This window comes from Papaver somniferum, chromosome 7, assembly GCF_003573695.1.
Source record: "Papaver somniferum cultivar HN1 chromosome 7, ASM357369v1, whole genome shotgun sequence".
Lineage (NCBI taxonomy): Eukaryota > Viridiplantae > Streptophyta > Magnoliopsida > Ranunculales > Papaveraceae > Papaver > Papaver somniferum.
Genome location: NC_039364.1, coordinates 169,498,304 through 169,522,491, shown reverse-complemented (window position 1 = coordinate 169,522,491; position 24,188 = coordinate 169,498,304). Strand labels below are relative to the sequence as shown.

Genomic DNA, 24,188 nt, shown 5'->3' with positions numbered 1-24,188 from the left:
ATCATAATTTATCCTTCTAATCAGCACATATCAATATACACTGCATCAAGCTGAAAAACCGGGGGTCTAACAACCACATCCAATATTTCGTTTGATACTTTCAAGAGAATCAACTAGACAGTCAGATTCAATCTAGAGAAAAGTATATCAAAGAGTTTTATATCTCTATCTCTCAATTTAATTTGCAATCAGCAAATAGGAATTTGCGAGCCCGATTGAATATAAGAGAAGTAACTTGAACGGCACCAAAGACCAATGTTCAAGGATCAATCAACAACCAAAGGTTGGATTTCCCAATTGATCGATTCAACGCACAATCTGTGATATTTTAATTATATAAAAAAATATAATGCGGAAAAGAAATAACACAGACACCATAATTTTGTTAACGAGGAAAACCACAAATGCAGAAAAACCCCGGGACCTAGTGCAGCTTTGAACACCATACTATATTAAGCCGTTACAGACACTAGCCTACTACCAATGAACTTCAGACTGGACTGTAGTTGAACCCTAATCAATCTCACAATGATTCAAGGTACAGTTGAGTTCCTTACGTCTCTGATCCCAACAGGATACTACGCATTTGATTCCCTTAGATGATCTCACCCACAACCAAGAGTATGCTACAACCCACAGTCGAAGACTTAATAAACAAATCTGTCTCCCACAGAAAAGTCTATTTGAATAGATAAATCTGTCTCCCACAGAAATACCTACGAGTTTTGCTCCGTCTTTTGATAAATCAAGGTGCGCATGAACCAATTGATAAACCGGACTTATATTCCCGAAGAACATCCTAGTATTATCAATCACCTTACAATAATCTTAATCATATGGTAGCGAAACAAGATATTGTGGAATCACAAACGATGAGACGAAGATGTTTGTGACTACTTTTAATCTTACCAATCGGAGATAAATCTCAAGAAAATCTTAGCAAAGATAATACTCAATCACGATAGAATAAGTAAGATCAGAACAGGCAACTACAGTGAAACTAGTTGGGTCTGGCTTCACAATCCCAATGAAGTCTTTAAGTCGTTAACCTACATGGTTTCGTGAAAACCTAAAGTTAAAGGAGAATCGACTCTAGCTATGCAACTAGTATCACATAAGAGGTGTGGGGATTAAGTTTCCCAGTTGCTAGAGTTCTCCTTTATATAGTTTTCAAATCAGGGTTTCCAATCTAAGTTACCTTGGTAACAAAGCATTCAATATTCACCGTTAGATGAAAACCTGATTAGATTCAAGCTAATATCTTTCAACCGTTAGATCGAACTTCGCTTTTTATACTCAAATGAAATGTACCCTCATTTAGGTTTATGTAACCCTACCTAAACATGTACACCATGTTGGCTCAACAGTAGTTAACCAAGGTTAGCTATATGAACACTCTCATATCAACCTTATCCATCTTAACCATAACTAGTTCAAATGACTCAAATGAAACTAGTTAAAGAGTTGTTCAATTGCTATATTCTCATAGAAGTATACAAGAACACAATTGAAGCAAAATCGGTTTGATTCACTCGAATCAATTCATGAATATTATATCCACGGTTTGCAATGAATGCATTCCTTCATATATAAATGTATTAGTTCATGAACAAACCGATTTTAAAACTTTAGTCACTCAAGTATGCAAACGGGTACGCATACTTAAGTAGGCGGTCTGAGTTTGGGTTCGACAGTATGCGAACGGGTACGCATACCTTAGTACACTTCCAAAACCCAACAGAAATTCCCGGACATATACCTTACGCAAGTATATATACCGGTATGTGTACTTGGTACACAGAATTTCACAACTACAAGTACGCATACGGGTATGCATACTATAGTTCCGGTCATGGATCACATACATGCAAGAATGCAAACTATGTTTATAATCCAATAGTTCTAAACTCTATTTAAATCATTGAAACTTTCTTAGAGGATGAAAATAGCCGTTTTCACACACTATTAGCATCAAAGCAATTTTCAAGTTATAGAAATAATCATAACGAAACATTCCAAGTCTACACCAAATGATCGTATCACACAAACCATGTAAGATGTTACTCGACGATTTTCACATGATCATCTTTTGACTTTCTTCAAGAATATAAGATGAACTTGGTTGAAGCGAAAGCTTACCAACACATATTTCGAGAAATATGTAAGCGAGTTAATCTCAGCTCAAAATCTCAAATGTGTATAAACGAAAACCATAGTAATGCGATTTATGTCTCAATATAGGAGATAGAGTATAAATAGACTTTCCAAGTGATAGATGAGTTTTAGTATCCGCATACCTTTTGTTGATGAAGTTCCACAAGATCGCCTTAGTAGTTCTTCGTCTTCAATTGATGAACACCGTGAAGTCTAATGCTCAACTACACAATCTATTCTAGTCTGAGACATCACTATAAGTAGACTAGAAATCAAGACTTATAGTTTTGATCGCTAACAGTGACAAACAAGCTTGAGATAGCAAGGCTTGCGAGTTTGACCGAGCAGTTCTCTAACACAAGCAATCGTTTTTTTCTTAGGATTATATTCTAGCATAAGCTAGAGTTATGTTAAGATAGCATCATGTAAGTATATAACAATACATATTGATTTGTAGTGGTACTTATTCAAGCATAAAGCAGGTTTTCACATTGTGCGTGTCAATATGTTGTGTTAGATAATAGACACAGCAGTAATCTAAGTATCTAACACTACATACTGGCATTTACTAATGCATTAACATAAAATAGAGTACAATTGCTTAGAAGGGTACCATTTTTCAGGAGTACAATAAGTGCATATCAATATCTACCAACATAAAACAACTTACAGATATACACATTACACACTACATTTAAGTATGCGCTATTGAAATCATACCCAACAAAGGGTACATATCAACAAGTATTATCAAGAACATATTATTTCCCTTTGCATGGTAGTACGTATTATATATCTAATACATATGTAATCTAGGTATCGAACAATACGTATCAGTATGTACTGATGCTTATTCAAGCATAATACATATCTATATCTAACTATCCAACAATACATACTCATATGTATTGTTCCTTTTAGAAACGAAATTAGAAGTGATTTTTAGATTTGTACCTATTTTTGGTGAAGGAGTACCAACGTTTCTTCATTTTTGTTGTTGGTGAAGGAGTAACAAGCAAACAAACACAAAATCAGATCAAAAACGAATCTCCATTTAAACAACTAGGGAAATCTTGTTTGATTTCATCGAATCTAGGGTTTTCTCAGATTGAAAATTAGTGGAACGGTTAGGGTTGCTGAAAAATGGAGTTAGGGTTTGTTGAAGAAGATTGATTGGAGATTTTGGGTTTTTGTTGCTTATAATGATCGACTTTTAGTGATGATTAAGCATGGGTTTAGGTTGATTTTTGCTGTTGGTGTTGTTGATTGAGAAGAAGGAAAAAGTTTTCGTCTGTAGATATAAACAATGAAGAAGAAGAAGAATGAGGAAAAATTGTCCACACGTGAGTGGTGCGGGTAGTCAAGTACTATTAACATTTTAAATGTTTTTTATACCTCTTGTTATTTTTATTATTTTTTGCCGCTGGATTATAGATTAATCCGGGTCGGGTTTTGTGGACTAAACATATATGACATCAGCTGATAGGGCACCGTACCGGGCAATATGGCAAACTGTTACGGTCATGCAAGTGGCGCATAATGATTACGCGTTACAGAGTTGCAGGCCAAGTCAGTGTGCAGCCAGGATGGCGCGACACTGCGTAGACTGTCAAGTGCTTAGAATGGCACAACCCCGCATGGCCAATGAAGTGCAAGGGTGGCACTACATTGTAAATGCATTTGGCTAAGTAATGAAGCTATTGTCCGGCACAATGAAGCTTCATTAAGTAGAAGGCAAGACAAAGCCAAAGTTGCAAGATGCAACATGCAACATGCGAGTTGGCATGTTGGCATGCGGCATGTTGGCATGCGGCTAGAATTGAGTTGGCCCAAACTCAAGGACGATGCAAGCATGTAGAATAGACTAAGGATTAGTCTATGCATTAGTTCAAGGCTGAAAAAGCTTGAACAATGCAAACAAGTTGGTAATGCAAGAGTTGCATTGCTGTTGTCAAGCTAATTGGCGAAGTGAAGCATATATGACGCATGAGTAACTAGAGTGAGCTTAAGGAGCTGGCCTCGATGTTTGAAGCATAAGGATTGTCCGTGCATGAGTTCGGAATGATAAACATGCAGGGCCAAGAGAGATGAACGTTGATGCAAGACAGAATCCAGTATGGCACATCAAGTGTGCAATACAGCTCAAGTGACGGTTAGGAGTTGGTTATTGGCTTTGGGAGCATGCCAATGAAGTGAGACAAGATAGAACGGTTATAAAGGAAGTTTATAACCATGTGGAGTGTTCATAACCACCAAAAACAAGTGTGGCATCAGTTGGCGTGACAACACAAAAGGTGGCAGTTAGTTGGCGGTTATGGAAACCACTTTTGGGACACATGGCTGTTCCATGCAGGTGCAAGCGGTTGCACAGAGTTTTGGCCTGATCATTGGCTTGTATAAATAGCTTAGGGATCAATAAAGTTTAGTGTTGTTCAATTGAGAGAAGAACCACTAATGTAGAGAGAGTTTTAGGCATTCACCAAGAGGGTGAATGGCCTGTTTTGGTCCATGAGTTGGACGAGTTTTGTAATCTTCCTTTAGTGCAATAAAATGAGTTTGTTGCAGTATCCTTTGTGTTCATTATGTTGTTGGTTTTGTGTGAGAATTGTTCAAGTATATGGCAGAACTTGGCATGGAGAGTTGGAGAGAAAGAAGAAAAGACTTCCGTTGCGTAGAGCCTTATGAGTGAAGGCAGATGCATACTTTGATGCAAGTGTGCAAGGCTGAGTAATTGTGGGTGAAGATGATTCACCGAACCACAATCATGGTGACACAAACCATGATTGTTGCTCATGTCCCATGAAAAATTTAGGCGATTAAACGGGCATGTGACACAAACCATGGTGCTGTGCGTACCGATCTCTAAACCCTTATGTCCTTGTAAAACCCAGGTCCTACATTGACAGTAGCACCATTATGTTCTATCTTTTTTCATCTTTATTCTTCCATGGCAGCAGCTTCACTTCTTCTTCCGTCGTATCCTTATTTTAACAGGTATTCATATCTTATCCTTCGCGTAGCTAGATAACAAATCCTAGATTTCCTCGTTAATGGAATTGACAGTGAGGAAGTTCTTCATTTAGGTATTTTGTACAAATTTGAGAATCGTATTAATTTCTGATTTTTGATACTTTTGCAACTAAGTGACACTAACGACCTAGAATTTGATGCTTATACTGTTTTCCTTGTTATTTTTGATTACGAAAAGAAATTTGTGATTCATTGGAATGTTTTCAAATGGGATTTGAGTTTTTTATCCATGGTTGAAAATGAACAATGTAATGAGAGATGAGATTGTGGACTACTCCATAGGCTTCTTCACGGAATCATTATCTAGTAATTTACACTAGTTTTGTTAACTGTATATTAGAAGGTGTACCAGTTTTCTCCCTTATTTTTCCAGTTTCTAGATGAAAAAAGGTTTACTAACCGCTTATTCTTATCTCGAACCTTTCAGGAAGGACCAAGACGGCTTAAATCTTGAAACGCCCGGTGGGGTACAATCCCCATCTCATGTCCATTTCAGAAAGCAAATTATCAAACTTTATGTGGTGCCTCGGAGAATTATTACTCATGTTTGTGGTGTAAGATGTTTTACCTCCAATTCATCACTTGGATTGGGCAGCAGTAACAAGGAAGATGGTGTTTCAATCTCAAGCAAATCCCAGAGGTGCGGATGTTTTTTATTTTTTGTACGATTGGTTTGCAACTAGGAAAGTTTGATCTTATTTGTGGCCTCTATACTGTTGGATAAATGTCATAACATTTCTAGGAAGTATGATCTTATTTGTGGCCTTTATATCTTATGGATAAATGTCATAACATTGTTAACCACTTCCATGCATTTGTTCCTTTTCCTACTGATATTTGACGTTCATACCTTCTATTACATTCTGAAATGTACTTCCTGGGATGGTTGATTTTATTCTGTGCCAAGTATCATTGCAAAATTTTGAGAGAGACAAATATGTAGTGTGACCTAGTGTTGTAATACATGGTATACGTGTCCAGTGTTAGCAGGTCTAAAACAATGCTTCCTGGCTCAAGTAACTCCATTGACGCCATGAATGACTTAGAGAGACAGTTACATGAGTACTTCATGAAAGTAAAAAGCTTAATTAAGGTGGGGAATTTAGTCGGTGCTATTGATCTACTTCGAGCTAATTACAATGCAGTGAAAAAGCAAATTGATACAGGGGTTAAAGGGATAGAGCAAGCTGCCATGCTAGATGTCATAGCCTTGGGATACATGGCTGTTGGAGATCTTGAGTATGTTGAGTATCTCTTGGAGATGGTAACTTCGCGCATCTGAAGCCAGTCTTATATTTGTTTGTGCCTAATTAGCTCTTGAGCTGGTCTTAATGTCTTGCAGAATCTCTCTTGGAAGTTTTGGTGATTGCTATCTGATTATTGATTTTCTATGGAATCTGATATAACAGTTGAATGAGATTGTGGTTACTTTAAAGAACGAAGAACCTCTACTGGATTCAATATTGATGCACATGGGAAGTATGTATACAAATTTGGGAAAGTTCGAGGAAGCCATGCTCGTATATCGAAGAGGTCTTGCAATTCTAGAGGGATTATTTGGTAAGGTAACTACCTAGTCTTGTTTTCATGAACATATTTCTGTATTAGGGTCTGTTACACGAACAGCAGTATGCTAATAGATACTTTTTTTTATGACAGAGTAGTCCTTATCTTGTAACCCCACTTCTGGGGATGGCAAAGGTCTATACTTCTATTCGGAGAGCCTCAAAAGCGGTGGAGGTTTATAACCGAGCAATAACAATTATAGAGACCAGCAGAGGTGCTGAAAGTGAAGATGTTGTTATGCCTTTGTTAGGTCTTGGGAATCTTCTGATCAAGGAAGGGAAGGCTGCAGACGCTCAACATTCTTTTGACAGGTTCATACTTCCTGTATATTTTTAGTCTATCAGTTTGTCTCTCACAATTAGCATGGTTTATAATTCTCTCTCTCTCTCCCGCTCTGTTTCTCTGTTGCACTCACAGAATCCTGAGGATATATACAAATCTATACGGAGAAAGTGATGGAAGAGTTGGAGTTGCCATGTGTTCCCTAGCCCATGCATTGTGTGCAGAAGGTAGTATCAGTTTTATTTTGCATGCAAAGGTTTCTTACCTCACATTTATATTTTGTTATTTTGTAATGATTATAGAGAAATGTATTGGAGCAATCCTCTCAAATCCACACATGATAAACACTGCTACGCCCAGATGTCTTGTTCTTATCATCCTATAGAGAAACATTTGTATGGCTTCATTTGTTGCCATTGTGAAAAAAATCCAATGTTTAAATTTTAATGGCTTTTTATAATTTTGTGTATCAGGAGACGTTGATGAAGCAATTAGATTGTATAAGAACGGTATCAAAGTTGTTAATGATTCAAAATTCCTAGCATTAGATGACGAACTTGTGGAGAAAATGAGAATAGACTTGGCTGAGTTACTTCACGTTGCAGGAAGGTGGTGATTACATTCCTCTTAGACACTTCCATGACTTATTTTTGATATGACCTAGAAATGTATGACATCACTGTATATTGTTTGATGCTTTTGTAATTATTTACAGAGAAGACGAAGGGCGACAGCTGTTAGGGGAGTGCTTGCTGATAACTGAGAAATATAAAGGAAACAAACATCCAAATTTAGTAACTCACCTTATAAATCTCGCCACTTCTTATTCACGCTCAAAAAATTACGCAGAGGCTGAGCGCTTATTGAGATCCGGTCTGCAGATCATGAGAAAGACTGTTGAGCTGAACGAGCAGTCTATTTCTGTTCCAATGTTGCACCTTGCTGTTACACTTTACCACTTGAGACAGGACGATGAGGCTGAGCATCTTGCGTCGGAGGTTGTGCGGATCCGTGAGGAAGCGTTTGGGAAAAATTCTCTTCTTGTTGGTAAGTGGACCTTTTTCATATTGCTTTCTGAGAAAGTCCTGCGCGCTTCTGTTCACCGAGTTTTTTGGTCTTAAAGTTGCTCGATATTACTAGTAGTTCCTCAGAATAGCTGAATCTTAAGGTGAATGCTTTAGCAGCTTAGAGGGACGTTTTGACATTAATGACTAACCTTTGGGGATGCACTGTTTCGCTCACATGGTCTTCATTATTGACCTGTTCCACTGTTCGACCTTCACATAACTAGTTTTCTTCTATTCTAAAAATGCATCTCATTAAATTCCCAAATGGGGGACCACTGACTAGTTCTGAGTCTAGTCCTTTTCTTGTCTAGTTGGAGAGTTTAGTCCTTCGGTTCCAGAGTTCAGGGGTTCTCTCTTTCTCCCCATCAGTAGAGGCTGTTGGGGAACAGTTATGCGGAAAGAAACGCGAAAAGTTCAATTGGAAGTTAGGGTTCTGGGATCCAAGGACTACTAGACTTTGCATTTGGACAAGGAAATGGCCAAAGTCCATCACTCAAATGGGGGCCAGACTTAGATTTACCCACCAAGTTTGAAAGAAAAATTTCTTTCCTGGTTTAGAATGGTAATACGAGAAGATAAAAATAAAAAATTTCTGTATGATGAGGACATCCCTAGAAAGAGGTTGGTGCATTATAATTTTCATGAAAAATGATCTTGTTAAACAGAAATCATAAAGAAAAACCCATCAACATTTTGGGTGTACTGCGGCTTGAATGTGCAACAACCTGGCTGCTGCAGCCATTTGATGAAATATTAATATCAAAGGAAGTTGTATTGTAGGGAATGTTACTGTATAATATGTTGCAGATGCTAAGCATTAGAAAGCTGAGTATGGGAGTGGTCATATCTAATGATACAGGCTTAATGAGGGTCAAGAAGACCCCTACCAGGCTACCATGAGATTGGTGTTTAGACACTTCTTTAATCAAAGCGTTTAGCACCACAAACAACATGGTTGGTCATCTTGGTTTTGACCTGCAACTCCATTAGGTTCTTTCAATACCGCTGCTTAAATTTTTTTCATGAGAAAATAATCACGCAAGGTGGCTGAAGAGTTGAACACTCACCTCACACTGTGAAGGTCAGGGATTTGAGTTCCCTTGTGTCCAATCATTGGAGTAAATCTTAACCAACAGTAACGGTTTGAGGCCCCATGAGGATTGGTTGGGTGCTCAAAGAAACCCTGACACCTCTTGGGTTTTGCCTACATAAATAAATAAATTTTCACACCTGCAAAGATGTTGTTAGAAAACAAATTACAGTATCCTCCTACTTTATAATCACTACCAATATGCTAATGCGGCCGTTGTCTCTGTTTCACAGGGGAAGCTCTAGATTGCCTGATATCAATTCAGAGCAGACTTGGGAAGGATGATGAGAAGGCACTAGGTTTATTGAACAGGGTTCTAAGCATTCAGGAAAAATAGTTAGGTTATGATAGTGAAGAGGTGATGCTTACGCTAAAGAAGGTTGTCTTCTACTTGAACAAAATGGGAAGGAAAGATGAGAAACGGCTACTACAAAGAAGACTATCCATGCTGAGAACCAGATACAAACAAAATATTCCGTATTAGTTTAATACAGTAGGTGTAGAATTTTCCTCTGCAAAAAATCGTGCTCCGAACAAAAAAAAAAAGAGTTCCCCACGGTTCTCACATGAATCAAGTCTTGGTTTCTATTGCCGCTTTCTGTTCTTCAACTCATATTGATGTTAGTAACTTTTGTTTGTTGGCGAGTAATGCCAAGTATAAAGTAAGGGTGTCTGATGTATGAGATTTTATTTTTTTTGATGGGTAGTCTGATGTATGAGATATTCTGCAGGCAGTCTGATATCTGATGTAACGTTGTTGCTTTACTCTTTGACCCACAATGATATCGTGAACTGATAATTTTGTTCCAAGTGTAATTTTGACAACGAATCAGTATGATCCTTTTGGCTACTTTTGGTTTCTCCTCCAAGGAATATTACATGTCTTTCTCTCCTATGATCTGATTTCTGAGTTTTTCTTTTCTCTCTTATGCAGTGTACAAATAAATTTTAATGAATCTGTTCAAGCATTTTGAATTATCCCCTTGCTTCGCGCATATGTTTCTAAGAATTGATCTTATCTTGAACTTTCATGAAGGACTTCCTTGAGAAGAAGAATCTATACCCCGACTGACGTCTTTCTTGTCCCCTTGAGAAAATAGATTACCAAGCTTTATGTGGTGCGTCCTAGAACTACCACCCAGTTTTGCGGGAATCATGTTGAAACTTTGAAGCACGCTACATTGCCACGAATAAGAAGAAAGGAGCCGACGTTCATTAATCTCTCAGGGATGGTGGTAGTAAAATATTTTTTATTCAACATACACGGCTTTAGACCGTTGACTCTCCATCAGGTATCATCTTAATAAAATCTCCCAAAGGTTAGACAATGCTTTCGAGTTTCGATAATGACTTCGTTTAGGAACTTTATATCTAGAAGAAGAGATTGTCAACAGCAGCGGTAACTATGCAATTTCTTAAGCAAGGGTCGCTGCAAATGAACCATGATTTATAAAGGGGGACAACAGTTCTAATAAGTGCTGATACTGTTTCATATAGGACAAAAAAATCCCACCGATCCTGGACGTTGAATCGATGAAATGATATCAAAACTTAGTAAGACTGGTATCTCCCTTTATAAATCGTGAATGAACTGGCGGCTGTATCAAAACAAAAAGAAAAAAGGATATATTGACGGAAAAGTTTGGTGCAAATTTTCATAATTAAGTAACACTCATTTTTCTTTTTCTTTTTCATGTGCGTTGTCAATTAAGCGTCGTGTTTTTTTTTCTTGTTGAGACGATAATTATTATTCCCTCCGTTTCTAAATAATAGGCTGGTTCGTGTATAAATTTACACACAAACAAGCCTATTTTTTTGAAACGTAGGTAGTACTCGATACAATCGTGATTCTTCTGGTAGACAAGGAGTATCAGAAATCTAAAAGCTGACAACGTGTCGATATCTGTTTGCTCCCATGGCAAGTTGAATAGTGCAAACTTAAGGTGTATATATCACTTGGGTCCAAAAGAGAGACAAATCCCGACAAAGTCTGAGCAGTGTTGGATTTGGAGACTCTTCTCTAGGAATTGAATTGTTTATGCAATATGCATGGACAAGTAGGTGCTATCCAAAGCAGAATTGAACTGCCAGTAGATAGGGCTTGTAAGACCATCTCCAATCTCCAATGAGGAAGAGGAAATTCCCAAAAACTCCGACTTGGCAGCGAATAATAAAGACGTGGAAAGCATCAGGGGATCGCCATGTCCAATGGGTGAAAAATTAAACTGTATACCGGTCGGGGAAATGTACACCGATCGTTTTAGTGTATAGCGATCGCAGAGATATACACCGATCGGGGAAATGTTTACCGGGGATTTTGTTTTCCTATTATTTTAATTATGTAGGGATTTTATCCGTTGGTGGCAATTTTATTACTTCCTAGCACTTTCTTTGTGTCATTTGCATTTTGTTTGTGTCAGGACACAGACGGTTTGTAACGACGTGAAGATCAGCTAGTGTTTTGGTCTGATCTATGTGTTTGGGAAGACTGTTAATGTCTTCCACTATATGAACTTTTTGTTTTTGGTCCTTCATGAAGCTTTTTATGGTCGGGTGAATGCATAGAAACAGAGTACTGGGATTAAAACAAACAGAATACTGTGTTCAAACTGACAGAATAACCAACACGATATAACGCCCGATGAAAGGAGTTTGATTTATCCTCTTGGCTGAAAGTAAAGCCCGACATAACCCGAAAAAACGCGAAAAACTATCCTCTCCAATCATTTCACCGATCGATAAGCAGTAAATGGGCCCCCGCCAAAAAAGTATCCCCCGATCGGCATTCTGAAGGCGGATCGGTGAACTGAATCCCGACCACGGTTCTTTTCCCTTATCGCAATACTGAACACATATCGGTAGTCTGTTCAGTACCCTTCCCCGCTTCCCTTCTTCTCCAATCAAATTCCCTTGTATAGGGGGAGAGAAATTGGGTTTAGGGGGATTCCCAACCCCATTGGACGTCGCAGTTCCCCTATTTAAGGAATTAGATCCCTCGTTGGAGATGATCTAAACGTAAATTGGAAGTTAATCAAACAAGTGATGCATAACAAGTCTGAAATCTATAAAGTTTCGTGACATTTGAGAGTTACAAGTTCGACATGGTTTTCTAACCATGATTTTTAAATATAACTACGATTTTCCTTAATAACTAAGTTAATTATTTTCATTTTATTTTGTTTATATATTTTTCTAAAGGAAAGTGTCTTTTAAAAAAAGTGATATGTCACTGCAAGTTCCGGTAGCTAGCTAGGAATAGCTCGGGAAAACTAAGGAAGAAAAATTCTTTATAGATAAATGACTTCTAACCAACATAATATTTAGTATACTGTGGCCTTTTTTGTGATAGTTTGCATTACATAAATAACCAAATCTTCCATATTTCTTTGAATATTTGAGGTTTTACTACCTAATACTTTAATTGATTCCCTTGAAAAAGTTGGATTTTCTATTTTTTCCAATTATTTTCTGTGGATAAGGCTGAAATTGGATTTGTTGTTGGAGATGGCAAGTAGGCTGAAATAGTTGGTCCCCGTATGTCATTTTAAAAAAAATTATGAAAAAAATTCACATCAACTGTATACGATTAAGATTACTCATTATAAAGTAAATTTTGTTTTAATAGTTATCAATGTTTGATCTTTATATGTCAACTTTGCTTTGTTGTTGACGAAGTTTTTCGCACACACATAAATAGTTCTTTAGTTTTTCGTGTTTTCAAATTTTGCATCGCTTACGATGAATGGATATAACCTACGATTCTAAACAAAACCTAACTTTATAAAATAAAGATTGACATACCAGTGCTCTAACAAAATTTAAGGGTTACTTTACGCGAGCTATTATTAATTATAAGCTTATATTATTTTCTTCCAACCTTTTGGCATTTTCAAGGGAATCAATTTGTTCATCTTATACCTTAAGATCATCTTGTCTAACTTATTCTTCTAAGTAATCTTTAATTTCTTTAGTTGAGTTTGAAATTGCTCTTTCTGAATAAGATCTTTACGTATCATCTCCAAAACTTAGTATTAGTTAAGTATCGTTATTGCTTCAATTGTTGAAAATTTGTTTCTGAACTTTTCGAGACCTTGTCCAAGTTTATCACATTCAAGTGTTCTTAATTTAAAAGAGTTTTCTTTAATCTTTATGCTTCTTCATTGTATATACAAGTTGATTCCCATGATCTTTCTTGATATTCTTTAATAATCTTATCGACATTCGGGTCTTCATGGTTTTTTTTCTTCGTCAGAATCACAATTTCAATTATTAAAGAGTTAAGAAATTGCAACTATTAAAGCGTCAATTAAGATTATGGAGCAAGCAAGAAAATGGTGAATTGGACAGAAAGATGGAAGATGCTTTTGTAAGTCTTGATGCTATTGAAAATGCCAATAATGGACTTACAGAGGAGCAGTGGGATATAAGATTAAAGGAAACACAATATTTTTGCAAGTTATCTACTCTAAAAGTAGAGAAATGGAGAGCAAGATCAAGAGTAGTTCATATGCAAAATTAAGATGATAACACTAAATATTTTCACAGATTGGCCACTGAACAAGAAGAAGAAGAAGAAGAAGAAATTACATTGGTGCAATAAAGAGTAGAGGGGAGATGACAACTGATATCAAAGAGATTAAAGATTAGTATTTGTGGCGCCCCAAATACTAAACCTGCTTAGCTAATAAGATTATAACCTAATTGAAGCATTCAGTAATTTATGGATCAAGAAGCAAGTGTTACTCTAACCTCGCCAAACTCATTGGAGAAGAAGGCGCCAGAATAACCCCAATCAATAATAATAACGTTGTCCACATGAAGTGTCATCCCAAGTTATGATTCAAAATATTACCATCAAGATTAGAAGGTTAGACAAACAAACATAATATGTGCACGAGTGACTCCCCCAAAATATAAAATATATATAATATTCAATAGGGGTAAATCCGGACTATTACTAAATAATATCCAACCGGGGTAAAGATGGACTACTAACTTAAGACAATAAATTGAATAATATTGAACCAGGGTAAAACCGGCCTACTAAAATAATATCCAAACAACGTAGCACTTCCCTACTAAACTTAGCAAAAAACTGTGGGGAATCACAGACATTCCTTGCGGGGAAACCACACAACACATACTATGCACACACACATCGAAGTACACGCAAACATGCTCACAAATATTAAAAACACATCATGCTCGCGGATGGAAGTAGCTCAATAATTATAAAAAAATTCCAAGAGTTCCCACCTGTTTCGATATAAGCCACGCCTACCTCGAAATCTACAATCCACCAGTTCATCCTTGGAGTCGATCGTTGTTAATATAGACTAACTGTTAATCACATGAGCACTCTAAGAATTTATCCAATAGGCGCATAAAATGTTCATAACGTAATATCACACAAGTTTCTAGTTAATGCCTAAGTGGAATAACTAATGGTTCTAGTTATATCAAGGTTCTATAACTTGGTAATTAATAATTTTGGTATAAATTAATATCTACTTATCCAAATAAGGTTACATTTGGGTCCGTTAGAAAGCTCTCAAAATTCCACAACTTTGTAGAAGGCATCGAAAGCTAATTCAGACCAGAAGGGGTACAAAACATCAAAATAAGAAATCTAGCCCTATCAAGATGGTTCTAATTTTATCAAGATGGTAATATTATTTCAAAATATCTTTCAAACTCAAGCATCTAGAACTGTTCCTATGGATTGTATGCATTTCAACACTATTTATGAAAAGAATAAATTGTGGTTAGAGAGAGATGTTTCAGAAAAAGAATGTTTAGTTGCTATGAAGAAATTGGGTCAGGAAAAAGCCTCTGGACCAGATGGATTTCCAATTAGTTTCTATGTTATTTATTGGGATATTTTTTTAAAAATAATATTTTGGAGGTCTTTAAGGAATTACAATAGAATAATTTCTTGGAATGGAGACTCAAAAACACATTCATAGCTCTAATTTCGAAGAAAGAAACTATTGAAGAGGTTAAAGACCTAAGACCAATCATCTTGGTTCATGATGTGTACAAGGTAAAATTATAAAGGTTCTAGCATGATATATTCAAACAAACTTTTCTAGATATAATTTATGCACATAAAACAACCTTTATCAAGAAAAGACAAATTCTATATGGTGCTATGGTGGCTAATGAGATGATAGACTCAAGAATAAGGAGTAAAAAACCAGGTATTTTGATTGAAGTTGATTTTGAAAATGTTTTTGATCATGTTAACTGGGATTTTCTGGATGAGGTTCTGGCTAAAATGAATTTTGGTGATAACTGGAGAAAATTGATCAGATGTTGTGTGGAGCTTGCCAGATTCTCAGTTATTGTGAATGGTTCTTCAGCAGGATACTTCAAACCAAAGAAAGGAATTAGGCAGAGGGATTATCTCTCCCTTTTCTTTTCTTTTCTTACTTGTGGAAGAAACTTTTTCTTTCATGATCACTAAAGCACATGATCAAGGTTTAATTTCTGGTTTTCAAGCAACTGCAAGGGGGAAGGTCATTAGTTATTTGCAATTTACAGATGACACTTTAATCTTTTTAGATGTAAATATTGAGCAAGTCAATAATCGAAGGTTGTTACTCTTACTTTTGATCAGCTTACAGGCCTTAAAATCAACTTTGTTAAGAGTCAGATCTTTAATGTCAGTTACAATGGTGATTTAACTCGATTTTCTTCTATTTTTGGATGCTACTCTGGTCAATTACCAACTAGTTATCTGGGTTTTCCTCTTGGAGAAAGGTGGTGGTGTTTCAAAATAGGAAAGAATCATTGAAAAATTCATTCACAGACTTGCAGGATGGAAAAAACCCTTCTGAACAACCTTATAAATAGTGTTCTTGGTAATTTACCGGTATACTACATGTCTTTATTTGTCATGCTAGCTTCTATTGTAGAAAAACTGGAAAAGATAATAAGGGACTTCTTATGGAATGAAAACAAAGGAAAAAGAAAGTACATATGGTGAAATGGACAATTCTTCACATAAGAAAGAAGTTTGGTGACTTGGGGATCAAAAATCTAACAAAGATGAACTCAACTCTTCTTAGTGGCAGTGGATATTTGCAACAAAAAAAAAAGTTCTATGGAGACAGATAGTTGCAGAAAAGTATGGTACACAAAATGATTGGCTCTCAAGTTTTCCTAAAACAACTTATGGAAGATCAGTATGGAAAGGTATTATGTGGTGCAGTCAGTTCTTTATGTTAGAGCATAGCTCGGTCGACCTCGCATGCGTTGCTATATCAAGCATGTTTGTCAATGTTAGTGATCAAAACTATGAGTCTTGATTTCTAGTCTACATAGCTAAGTCTCGGACTAGGATAAAAAAGTGTAGTTGAGCTCAAGGACTTCATGGTGATTCATCATACAACGACGAAGATCTACTCAAGGAACCGTGGAACTTCATCAACAAAAAGGTATGTGGAGACTTGAACTTATATATCACTCAAAAGTCTATCTCTTCTATCTCCTACTTCTTATGAGACAAAAGTCGTATGCTATATAAACTGGATCATACACATTTGATATTTCGAGCCGAGTGTATCTCGCTTATATATATCTCGAAATCATGTGTTGGTAAAGCGTTTCGCTTTGATCGGGTTTATCTTCACCTAGTGACGAAAGTCATAATGTTTCAATCACTTTGAAAATCGCTTTGACGAGAAATAGTGTAGCAACTATATAACGTCCTCTAAGAATGTTTCAATAGTTGGAATGAGAGTTTAGGTCAATATAAAGAATGATGGATATAAGCATTGTGTGGTAACACATATGTGCATAAGTCCTATTCCTTAATCCGAAGTTTGCGAACTTTGTTGATTGAGAGAAACCGGAGGAATTGGCTTTGCCAAGTCCGCAAACTCAGTTTGCAAACTCAGTCCGCGAACTGACGGAAGTTCTCTTACCGAGAATTTCTGCTGGGATTTTCAAAAACTCGTTTGCGTGTTTAGTCCGCGAACTCAGTCCGCGAACCTAGTCCGCGAACTGGCAGAAGTCTCTTTGCCGAGATTTTGTGCTGAGTTTGGAAAACTCTGCCGGTTGCCTTAAGTCTGCGAACTTGTTTGCGAACTTGAGTGGGTTATGATCTAAAGATGTGCTCTAAAAATGAAACTTAAATCACTAAGGAATGTCATATGCAAACCGTGGCTATAAAGTTCATGAGCCGATTCAAATCGAATCGAATCATCTTTGTTTCAATTGTGTCTTGTGTAGTTACATAAGATCTCATAGCAATTGAACAACTCTCTAACTAGTTCATTTGAGTCAATTGAACTAGTTATGGTGAAGAAGAACAAGGTTAATATGAAATGCTCATATGGTTAATCTTTTGGGTTACTATGTTGAACCAACATACATGTACACGTTTGGGCACGGTTTTCACAAACCTAGTAAACGTATATCTCAAGTGTGTGTGACAAGCTAAGTTTTCGATCTAACGGTTGAGAAATATTAGCTTGAATCTAAATCAGGTTTTCATCTAACGGTGAATATTGATTGCTTTGTACCTAAGGCAAAACCCTGATTTGAAGACTATATAAAGGAGAAATCTAGCATTGTGCAAAACTAATCCCCACACGTCTGTGTGATACTAGTGCTCTTGCTAGAGTCGATTCTCCTCTAACCTTTGGTTTTCTTCTCTAAAACTAGGTTAACGACTTAAAGACTTCATTGGGATTATGAAGCCTGACCGATACTACTTTTATCGTAGTTGTGTGATCTGATCTTGCATTTTCTATCGTGCGAGTGCAATCTTATTGATTGGCTTGAGATTGTGAGAGTTCTTCGATATGCAAGATAAAGAAGTCACAAACATCTTCGTCTCACTGTTTGTGATTCCTCGACGTACTCTTGTTTATACAAGTAAGACTGTTGAGAGGTGATTGATTAATCTAGGTTGTTCTTCGGGAATATAAGACTAGATTATCAATTGGTTCCTGTTCACCTTGATTTCATATCATAAGACGGAACAAAAACCTAGGGTTCTTCTGTGGGAGTAAGATTTATCCGTTGATAGACTTTTCTGCGTGAGACAGATTTGTTTGTTATCAAGTCCGCGATTTTGGGTTGCAACAACTCTTAGTTGTGGGTGAGATCAGCTAAGGGAATCAAGTGCGCAGTGTCCTGCTGGGATCAGAGGCGTAGGGAGTACAACTGTACATTGAATTAGAGGAAAACTGATTGGGGTTCAACTATAGTCCAGTCCGAAGTTGGCTTGGAGTAGGCTAGTGTCTATAGCGGCTTAATACAGTGTGTATTCAATCTGGACTAGGTCCCGGGGTTTTTCTGCATTTGCGGTTTCCTCGTTAACAAAACTTCTGGTGTCTGTGTTATTTCTTTTCCGCATTATATTTTTTATAAAATTGAAATAATACAGGTTGTGCGTTAAAGATCATTAATTGGAAATCCAACCTTTGGTTGTTGATTGATATTGATTGATCCTTGGACATTTGTCTTCGGTACCGTCCAAGTATTCCTTTTGTTTGATTAGGACTCGCTGATTTCTATTAGCTTGAGTAGTAACAAAAACAAGAGAGAGATATTAAATCCTTGAGATACTTTTATCTAGATTGAGTCTGACTGTCTAGTTGATTCTCTATCAAAGTATTTCGGAGTTAGTTCATACAGATTACTAAGAGAAATATTGGGTGGTGTTGTTAGACCCCCGCTTTTTCAATTGGTATCAGAGCAGGCAAACACACTAAGACCTCATCAGTCTGTATTTGTAGCGATCTGACTCTATGGACAGAGGTGCTATCTCTACTAACGTACCACCAGTCTTCGATGGATCTAATTACTTATGGTGGAAAATTGCTATGTGAGCCTTCATCCAGTCGCGATATTTTCAATCATGGGTATATGTTGTCAATGGCTATGATGCGCATGTTGTTGCAGCTGGAGACGTAAATTCTTGCTGCAAAGCAGAATTCTGAAGGGTTAAATGCTATCATACATGCCATTTCCCCAAGTCTTCAACACCATGTGTCTAATTTCACTAGGTCTAAAGATGCTTGGGATATCTTAGAAAGCGTATTTGAAGGTAACTCCAGTGAAAAGGAATCTAGGATTCAAAACCTTAATTCCGATTGGGAAAACCTTCGTATGGCAGATCAAGAGTCATTTGATGAGTTTAATCACAAAGTGCATGAAATTGTTAATGCTTCTTTTGCATTGGGTAAGACTATTCCTGAAAAGGACATTGTGATGAAAATTCTCAGATCGCTCCTATCTAGATACGAGTCTAAGAAGCATGCCATCGTTGAGGGCAATAACCTCGATAATCTTTCCAGAAACACCTTGTTTGGAAATCTAAAGATCTTTGACCATGAGCATACATCCAAAGTCGGTAAGGATGTTTCCTTTAAAGCACAGAAGAACACTAAATTACTTGTCAAAGGTAAAAGTGTTCATGTCTCTGAGAATGATCAGTCTGAGGATGATTTTTCGGATGAAGATCTTGACAAATCAGTCTCCTTGATCGCAACACAGTTTAGGGATCTTCTGATGAAGAGAAGTAAACAGTTTCAAGAGACAAACCTAAGTCATCAGACAAACCTCACGGTCGCGTACCTCCTAAAAACAGGGATGCTGACGAGGCTGATGACGAGGACGTGCCTCGGTGCTTTAAGTGTAAGGGTTTTGGCCATTTTGCTAACGAATTCCAAAATCATAGAAAATACACTGGGAACAAAGGTCTAGCTGTAAGACTTGATGAAATGTCTGAAACCTATGATTCTGATGAAGATAGAAAATCAAGTGTAGGGCTTCTTTGTGAAAACATCGATTTTGATACTTGTAGCAATACATATATCAACCTCAATGGGTTCGGAGAAGAAGGAAACCCAATCAAGCTGGAAGATTCACTGAATCCGGTAACTGGAAACCATATCAGTGATGTTTCAGGATCAACTGTATGTCTAGCTGCTTGCACATCTCAGATGCCTGAATACTGTCCAAGATTGACGTGATTGTTTTGTTCTATGAAGGGACATGAACTATCAAGGTGTTACAAATACAAGCACCAAATAAGGCACACAAGCAAACTTCAACGAAGAGCAGATCGATTAGCAAGAAAACTGAAACTTGCTCAGAAGACCGCCGAGGTATGTAGGATCTTATCTTCGTCTAAGAAGTTGGTTTCCAGGGATAGAATAAGACCATTTGAAAAGAAAATATGGTTAAATCGGTTTGATAAACAGAGATCAGTAGATTCCTCCCATGAGGAAAAAGATGGACAAATCGTTGTTCATCGCAACACAACTTGATTGTGTTGTTAGGAAAATCTTGTCTCATGTGCCTGATCGAAAAGAGACAAGATTGAGTGTTGATCCAGGCTTCAGAAAAGTTTTTCCTTCTTTTCTTAGATTTGTTATTTTTCGTCTATCAAATAAAAGAAAGGGTTATTATCGACAATTCTGCTCTTTATAGGGTTTTAGAGTTGGGCGTATGCGAACCTGTCAATAGGTTTCGAACACTACATTCATTTTACCTTTTGACATCCTTTATAAGATTGCTTGTTGAGTTAAGTGATTCCATCACACAAATCCAGTTGTTCATAACTGTTCTCAAAGCACGATGTCATCAGATGGAAAGGATGTCAACATGATTGTTAAGCCATCAATCAAGGAAAAAGAGAAATCTCCTGTTTCTAAGTCCCTGAAAAGAAAAAGAAGGAATACAAGAAAACCATGGGATGTTCCTTCTAACTCTCAGAAGTTTACCAATGTTCTTGATGAGTTAAAGGAAATAAGGAGGGAGATTTGTGAAATAAAGACTTTCGTGTCTAAATCTTTGGAAATTCAGAGGACCCTAATTCGACCTCTTCAGCCAAGAAAGTTCGTGGGTATTGACACTTATCTCCGTGAACCTTATGTCCCGATGGATGTCGATAACAAAGAGTTCGGGAATGATAAAGAATTTCTCAAAGGGATTGTTGCCTAATATGTCTTATTTTTGGTTTAGTTGGAAGAATAACTAGGGTGAATAGCGAAGATTGTGACTACACATAGCTATTTTTTGTTCTCATATTCTTGTGTTATTTTTTAGGTTTATTGGTTTTTAAATTCTAAAAATATTTGGAGGATGATGTTATTCCAGTATTAATCTGTTTGATTTTGAAGTATTGCAATATTTTTATGGGATATGTATTGTTTGCGTCCGTGAACTTGAAAGTCCCATATGTTGTCAAAATTAAAGTCGTTCATAAATTGGTATTCGTATTGATGAAAGGATGAATGGACTTTTGACAAATACAAAAGTTATGCCTATGCAGTCATGTATTTGACGGAAAATAGGGTAAAATCTTTTGTGTGACAAGGATTAAGTCTATTATGTCGTTATGCAAATAGTGATGGAAAAATAGAATAGATCCTTGTATGTATTCCACAGTAATGATCATCACTGATCCATATCATATGTATTACTGTGAGGCTCCGTAATGTGTCTTATGTCGAGCACGATACAACTAAGTTGATTACTTTGTGATTAGCTTTGTTGGTTGTTCCGTAAGGTACTTTATGTCGAGCATTTTTGAACTAAATTAATCATCTTGGTTGGTTATTTAGTTATTTTCTCCGAAAGTCTTCTTTTGTCGAGAAAAACAATTGACAATTAAATTGATTACTTCTGTGATTAGTTTGGTTGTGTTTTCCAATTAGATTAATTATAGGTTCTCTTGTAATTAGTCTAGTTGAGTATTCATATATTCCACAAGTCCTTGTGTTGAGTATATGAATGGCTATACTAATCATGTTATATTGGTTAATGTAGTCGTATATTCCGTAAGGTTTTCCTTATGTTGAGTAGGTGAACGATTAAGTTAGTCATCTCCGTATGATTACCTTAGTCGTAGCTCCGTAAGTTTACTTATGTTGAGCACAATCAATTAAATTGATCACTTTTGTGGTTTGATTTAGTTGCGTATTTCCAATTAAATTAATCATGGGTTTACTTGTGATTAATTTGATTGAGTTTTGGATATAGAAAATCATTCCGATGGTTTTTGGTGTCCAATTAAAAATCCTTATTTTCTTTCGAAATTAAGGTCGCTCTTGTTGTTCTTTCGAGAATAACATCAAATGGGAGAGAGTTCTTTTGAACTTGTGCTTAATGGTAATATCTTGCGGGGTGTGCGGCTAAGAAATTTTATAGGGGTTATCTTGTATCTTAAAACTCCTTGATGAATGCATTTAGCTTCGACTTATGATTGCATCTAAATTAAGTTGGGTATGTATTTTTTTGCTTTTAGTCTATGAAACGTCTCTTCTCGGAAATTTCATTAGGATCTCGTTCTTGTACCTTTGATAATTTTATTGACAAAAAGGGGGAGAATTAATGTGTAGTTCTACTACATATACATATGGTTTTTGAAAAAGCGGGGGGTCTAACAACAACACCCAATATTTCGCTTAACAATCTGTATGGACAAACTCCAATATACTTTTTATGAGAATCAACTAGACAGTTAGACTCAATCAATAAAAAGATATATCAAAGAGTTTATATATCAATCTCTCGATTTGATCTTTACTCAAGCAAATGGAAATATGCGAGTCTTTATCAAAGAGAGGTAACTTGGACGGTACCAAAGACCAATGTCCAAGGATCAATCAATATCAATCAACAACCAAAGGTTGGATTTCAAATCGATGATCTTTAACTCATAACCTGTATTATTTCAATTATATAAAAAATATAATGCGAAAAAGAAATAACACGGACCCCAGAAGTTTTGTTAACGAGGAAACCGCAAATGCAGTAAAAACCCGGGACCTAGTCCAGATTGAATACACACTGTATTAAGCCGCTACAGATACTAGCCTACTCAAAGATAACTTCGGACTGGACTATAGTTGAACCCCAATCAGTCTCCCAATAATTCAAGGTACAATTGTACTCCTACGCCTCTGATCCTAGCAGGACACTGCGCACTTGATTCCCTTAGTTGATCTCACCCACAACTAAGAGTTGATGCAGCCCAAAATCGCAGACTTGATAATAAACAAATATGTCTCACATAGAAAAGTCTATCAAAGGATAAATCTGTCTCCCACAGAAAAACCCTAGGTTTTGTTCCGTCTTAAGATATAAAATCAAGGTGAACAGGAACCAATTGATAATCCGGTCTTATATTCCCGAAGAACAACCTAGATTAATCAATCACCTCTCAACAATCCTTCTTGACTACACAAGCGGTTTTTCGAGGATGTAGATGGGGAAAAACGATTTGCTAGTTTTTAAGAAATTGAGGAGACGACCGTATGGAGGATACTCCTCGAACCGAGCGAAATGTTAAACCTCACACAGATGCACCGCTGCAAAGGGGGTGCTTTAGATTTGAGAGATCAATCTGTAGTACTCCGGCCTAAATCAAGACAACGATCGTTCCGGAGAAAATGCGGTCACAAGAGAGGATGGGTTGATCTGTAGGAGGGAAGCTGAGAAATGTGTGGAATCAATGATAATCAAAGATTGTGGGTGTGTGAATTCTGAATACGATAAGCTCTGAGTGATTGAAATTTCTCAATTGAGAGTAGTTGCTCAATTGATGAGTTGATGATCTCGTGTTGTCAGTTTGACGTGAGATTGATGATACTGATGATGCCGATTCAATCATGATTCAGAGACTTATTTATATTGCTGAAATTTTAGACACCATGATTCCATGAAGTGTGTCAGTTGATGGAATCAAGGAGTGGGGAAGTGGAGATCGTGTTTGAAACCAGTTGCTCAACGTGTGGAGACTTGGTCGATTTTCCACCCACTACCTCGTGAATTCCTTCAACTGGTTGCACGACTTGCTCACATTCCATCATGTGTTTGAACACACGTGCCGTAGACCGCCAAACCAAAACCCTAAGTGATATCCCCCAAGTGACACGATTGATGTCTCGTGGTTTGTTAGTCAATTGATGACTTCGTGGTTTGATGGGACGATGAGTCCATGTAGTCGTTGAGTTGAACATGATGTTCTGAAACTC

The 24,188-nt window shown here is 36.9% G+C and overlaps 1 protein-coding gene across 1 annotated transcript; it reads left to right on the top strand.

The window, feature by feature from the left end:
- The first annotated feature begins 5,016 nt into the window (after positions 1–5,016).
- Positions 5,017–10,039, top strand: LOC113299033 (nephrocystin-3-like). Its single transcript, XM_026547961.1, has 9 exons — positions 5,017–5,148; positions 5,612–5,824; positions 6,166–6,448; positions 6,594–6,749; positions 6,844–7,061; positions 7,168–7,259; positions 7,506–7,641; positions 7,748–8,079; positions 9,423–10,039. The coding sequence occupies exons 1-9, from the start codon at positions 5,102–5,104 to the stop codon at positions 9,524–9,526; spliced, it is 1,581 nt and encodes a 526-aa protein (XP_026403746.1). The 5' UTR covers positions 5,017–5,101; the 3' UTR covers positions 9,527–10,039.
- The last annotated feature ends 14,149 nt before the right edge of the window (positions 10,040–24,188 follow it).

Excerpts from the sequence above, each read along its gene's own strand:
- LOC113299033 (XM_026547961.1), top strand. The coding sequence starts at position 5,102 with ATGGCAGCAGCTTCACTTCTTCTTCCGTCGTATCCTTATTTTAACAG. Across the intron at positions 7,062-7,167 it reads GCTCAACATTCTTTTGACAG|AATCCTGAGGATATATACAA; the intron begins GTTCATACTTCC and ends TTGCACTCACAG. Across the intron at positions 7,260-7,505 it reads CCATGCATTGTGTGCAGAAG|GAGACGTTGATGAAGCAATT; the intron begins GTAGTATCAGTT and ends TTTGTGTATCAG.